At 61.9% G+C, this 4649-nt stretch overlaps 1 protein-coding gene across 1 annotated transcript in view; it reads left to right on the top strand.

Moving 5' to 3' along the window:
• PIEZO1 (piezo-type mechanosensitive ion channel component 1) overlaps positions 1-4649 on the top strand; it is a 27559-nt gene that overhangs the window by 22344 nt on the left and 566 nt on the right. Inside the window, exons 40-52 of the mRNA XM_010843994.1 lie at positions 59-246; positions 436-697; positions 912-1053; positions 1127-1274; positions 1354-1568; positions 1682-1840; positions 1926-2073; positions 3322-3510; positions 3604-3696; positions 3777-3949; positions 4065-4187; positions 4264-4343; positions 4435-4624. Coding sequence (XP_010842296.1) covers positions 59-246; positions 436-697; positions 912-1053; positions 1127-1274; positions 1354-1568; positions 1682-1840; positions 1926-2073; positions 3322-3510; positions 3604-3696; positions 3777-3949; positions 4065-4187; positions 4264-4343; positions 4435-4624 — 2110 coding nt within the window. The remainder of the gene's footprint in view (positions 1-58; positions 247-435; positions 698-911; positions 1054-1126; positions 1275-1353; positions 1569-1681; positions 1841-1925; positions 2074-3321; positions 3511-3603; positions 3697-3776; positions 3950-4064; positions 4188-4263; positions 4344-4434; positions 4625-4649) is intronic.

Below are 4649 nucleotides of genomic sequence, written 5' to 3' on the forward strand. Positions count from 1 at the left end.
TCTAGGGGTGGGGGTGGGGGAGGGTGCGGGCGCCACGCTGACCTCTCACCCCTGCAGGTCACGGTGGTCGCCAAGTACCTGTTCCAGTTTGGCTTCTTCCCCTGGAACAGCCACGCTGTGCTGCGGCGCTATGAAAACAAGCCCTACTTCCCGCCGCGCATCCTGGGCCTGGAGAAGAGCGACAGCTACGTCAAGTATGACCTGCTGCAGCTCATGGCGCTATTCTTCCACCGCGCACAGCTGCTGGTGAGTACTCATACACACACCTGCACACGTAGGTTGACACACACACACACACACACGCACACACACGCACACACACAGCCAGTTTGTTTCAGGAAGCAGGCGGGACATACTGGGGCCCAGGGTGGGCCTGGCCATCTCACCCAGCCCAGGGTGGCCATGCCAGCCTCACCAGCCTGCCTCACTCCACAGTGCTACGGCCTCTGGGACCATGAGGACCCCCCATTGTCCAAGGAGCACGATAGGGGCAGTGCAAAGGAGAAGGGGGCTGAGGAGGAGCCAGCCCTGCCTGCGCCCCAGGAGGAGCCAGGAGGGGCGGCCAGGCCCCCTGCTGAGGACAATGTCCAGGCGGAAGCGAAGGGTGGACCCGTAGAGCCCGGCGGCAAGAGGCGCATCAGCCTCCGTTTCAGGAGGAGGAGGAAGGAGAGCACGGAAACCAGAGGACAGGCCATTGGTACGAGGGCCCACCCGGTGGAGCCACTCACATCCCACGGCCCTCACACCCTCTGCTGGTGACCCTGGGGAGGTCCCTGCACTCGGTTTGGTTTGTACAAAGTGGGCTGGTTACACTGGCAGCCCCTTAGAGGTTTCCTGGGATGGTCAGGAGTCTGAGCTGGGCCAGCCCGTGCCGTGCAGGCTCCACCGTCAGTGGCGGTTGCTCCTCACAGAAGGCGAGGAAGAGGAGGAGGAGGCAGCAGTGGCGGTGGTGGCGGCGGGGGCAGCGACCTTGCGGAGAGAGAAGAGGCGGAGTCGCCCCCAGGAAAGAGTGAGGGTGCTGGGGGTCCGGCTGCAGAGCTTCTGCCTGTCCCTGTGAGTGCCCTGCTGGGAGCACCCAGGCGAGGGTGGGAGGAGCAGGGCCTGGACTGAGCCCGCCCGCCCGCAGGGCCCGGAGCATGTACTGGCCCGTGCGGCGCTTCTTCCAGGACATCCTGCACACGAAGTACCGGGCCGCGACCGACGTCTACGCGCTCATGTTCTTGGCCGACGTCATCGACTTCATCATCATCATCTTCGGATTCTGGGCCTTTGGGGTGAGCTGGGTCTCCGCCCTGGTGAGCCCAGGCCCCGTGGCCTCCCCAGCACCTCTGACCTCTGCTCTCCCGGCCACAGAAGCACTCGGCAGCCACGGACATCACGTCCTCCTTGTCAGATGACCAGGTGCCCGAGGCCTTCCTGGTCATGCTGCTGATCCAGTTCAGCACCATGGTCATTGACCGCGCCCTCTACCTGCGCAAGACCGTGCTGGGCAAGCTGGCCTTCCAGGTCGTCCTGGTGCTGGCCGTCCACCTCTGGATGTTCTTCATCCTGCCCGCTGTCACTGAGCGGTGCGTGCCAGGGTGCAGGCCCCGCCCAGACACAGGCTTTGTGGTGCCTGGTGGAGGCAGGGTTGGGGGCATGGGCAGCCTGACCTCTGACCTGGCCTCCCGGTCCCATCCAGGATGTTCAGCCAGAACGCGGTGGCCCAGCTGTGGTACTTTGTGAAATGCATCTACTTCGCTCTGTCCGCCTACCAGATCCGCTGTGGCTACCCCACCCGCATCCTCGGCAACTTCCTCACCAAGAAGTACAACCACCTCAACCTCTTCCTCTTCCAGGGGTGTGTGTGGCCAGCCTGGGGTGCTGGTCTGGGGGTAGGGGGCATCATCCCTTCAGCCCTCCTGATGGTGCCCCACCTTGGGCAGGTTCCGGCTGGTGCCGTTCCTGGTGGAGCTGCGGGCAGTGATGGACTGGGTGTGGACGGACACCACGCTGTCCCTGTCCAACTGGATGTGCGTGGAGGACATCTACGCCAACATCTTCATCATCAAGTGCAGCCGAGAGACTGAGAAGGTGCCGGGGCCCTAGGGGGCACTGGCCACTCACCCCCACTGGGGTCCCGCCTGGGGTTCACTGCCCACACAGCAGAAGTCGAGAGGGCACTGTCCTAAAATCCTCCTGGTGGCCAGAAAGGGCTCCTCCCAGGGGACGGTGACTGAGGCTGCCTCAGGGGTGGCCCAACCACAGAGGGGCCAGAGCCAACACTGAGCAGGAGGCCTGGCCTCTGGGCCCTGGCTCACTGTTGTGGGTCACAGTGTGAGCACTGACCTGTTAACTGGGCTTTTGTGCTTTCTCATCAGTTTTATTGATAACATTCACACATCACCAGGTGGATGGTTTCTAGTATATTCAAATCTCCACAAACATCAGAACAGTTAAGACCACACTCATCATCCAGAAACCTCAGCCCCACAAACAGTTGGCCCCCGGCCCCCATCCACCCCTACATAGGTGTACCTGTTCCTGTCACGCCAGCTGCATGGACCCACAATGCATGGCCTTCCACAACTGGCTTCTCGCAGCGCAGTGTGGTCCAAGCTTATCCATACAGCTGTACCACAGTTTCTTCTCAAGGCTAAGTAGTAGTCCATTGTGGTTAAGACTTGTATATGTCCTAAAAAAAAAAAAAGCCTCCACAGCCTTTCACATCTCCTGGGTGTGCGCTTAGGAAAGAACCGTGTCTCTGGGGGCCCCTGCCGAGCCCTGTGGCTGTGGCATGGCAGGGACGCCAGCCTGCTTGCGCCACGCCCTGGCAGGGAGGTGTCGCACTGTGCTTCTCCTTCTGTTTCACCTGCTGACTTCTGTTTCCCATCAAGCATCTTTCCCTGTGCTTGTTGGTCACCTGTGTATCGTTGTCTTTGGAGAGACAGTGTCCAGGTTTCTCTCTGGTTCTTACTTGGGTGGTTTTTGGTCATTGTGAGGGTTCCTTATGCATCCCGGAAGTCAGACCCTTATCAGGTAGATCTGCCCTGAAAGCATCTACTGCTTTAGGTCTCCCATGAGTTCATCTTTGTCAAGGATGTGCGTGACCAGTACCCTCTGTGGCAAAGGCTTTCCTTCCCCACGGCCTCAAGGTGAGGGTCTGGTTCTGGCTTTGGGCTCTACTCCCTGGTCAGCTGTCTTCACCGCTATGGCTTCAGTTTCAATGTATAGTCAAGGCTTGACTTTGTGGGGTCACAGGGGAGCCTGAGACCACGATGCCTGCTGTCAGGGGCTGGCACAGGGCCAGGTGGGTGACCTGTGTTTACCCCCCACCCCCAGAAATACCCGCAGCCCAAGGGGCAGAAGAAGAAAAAGATTGTCAAGTACGGCATGGGCGGCCTCATCATCCTGTTCCTCGTGGCCATCATCTGGTTCCCGCTGCTCTTCATGTCCCTGGTGCGCTCTGTGGTCGGCGTCGTCAACCAGCCCATCGACGTCACCGTCACCCTCAAGCTGGGCGGCTATGAGGTGAGCATCATAAGGGGGTCTGGCTGCACGTTGCTGCTGTGGCGGGGCTGGGGGCCCTCTCCGGGCGCCAGGTCACCATGTCCCCACCGCCAGCCCCTGTTCACCATGAGCGCCCAGCAGCCATCCATCGTGCCCTTCACGCACCATGCCTACGAGGAGCTGTCCAAGCAGTTCGACCCCCACCCAGTGAGTGGCCCCCCGTGTGTCTGCCTGTGGTGGGAGGGAGGGTCTGGCTGCTCCCCACTGAGATGCTGCCCTGCACCCAGCTGGCCATGCAGTTCATCAGCCAGTACAGCCCTGAGGATATCGTCACAGTGCACATCGAGGGCAGCTCCGGGGCACTGTGGCGCATCAGCCCGCCAAGCCGGGCACAGATGAAGCGGGAGCTGTATAACGGCACGGCCGACATCACCCTGCGCTTCACCTGGAACTTCCAGAGGTGCGTCCGGGGGGGCACCCCACCCTTCACCTGGAACTTCAGAGGTGCATCCTGGGCAGAGGGCAACCTCAAAGGGTCACACACCCCACCAGGTCACACTGTGCCCCCGCTGTAGGGACCTGGCCAAGGGCGGCAGCGTGGAGTACACCAACGAGAAGCACACCCTGGACCTGGCCCCTAATAGCACTGCCCGGCGGCAGCTGGCCAGCCTGCTGGAAGGCACCTCGGACCAGTCCGTGTGAGTGGGTGGGGGGACCGGGCGTGGAGGCCACAGGAGGGCTGGACCAGGCCTGACTTACCACTTCTCCCCACAGGGTCATCCCCCACCTCTTCCCCAAGTACATCCGTGCCCCCAATGGGCCTGAAGCCAACCCCGTGAAGCAGCTGCAGCCCAGTGAGCGGGGCAGGGGTTCTGGGTGGGGGTGCTGGCTGTGGCCGTGGCCCTGGACAGCTGGGGGCCCTGACACCTCCCGGTTCCCACCTAGACGAGGAGGCTGACTATCTCGGCGTGCGTATCCAGCTGCGCAGGGAGCGTGTGGGCACAGGGGCAGCTGGCTTCCTCGAGTGGTGGGTCATTGAGCTGCAGGACTGCCAGGCCAACTGCAACCTACTGCCCATGGTCATCTTCAGTGACAAGGTCAGCCCGCCCAGCCTGGGCTTCCTGGCCGGCTATGGGTGAGTGTGGCGGGGGGGGGGGGGG

The sequence above is a fragment of the Bison bison genome, unplaced genomic scaffold (assembly GCF_000754665.1).
Source record: "Bison bison bison isolate TAMUID 2011002044 unplaced genomic scaffold, Bison_UMD1.0 scf7180017864192, whole genome shotgun sequence".
Taxonomy (NCBI): Eukaryota; Metazoa; Chordata; class Mammalia; order Artiodactyla; family Bovidae; genus Bison; species Bison bison.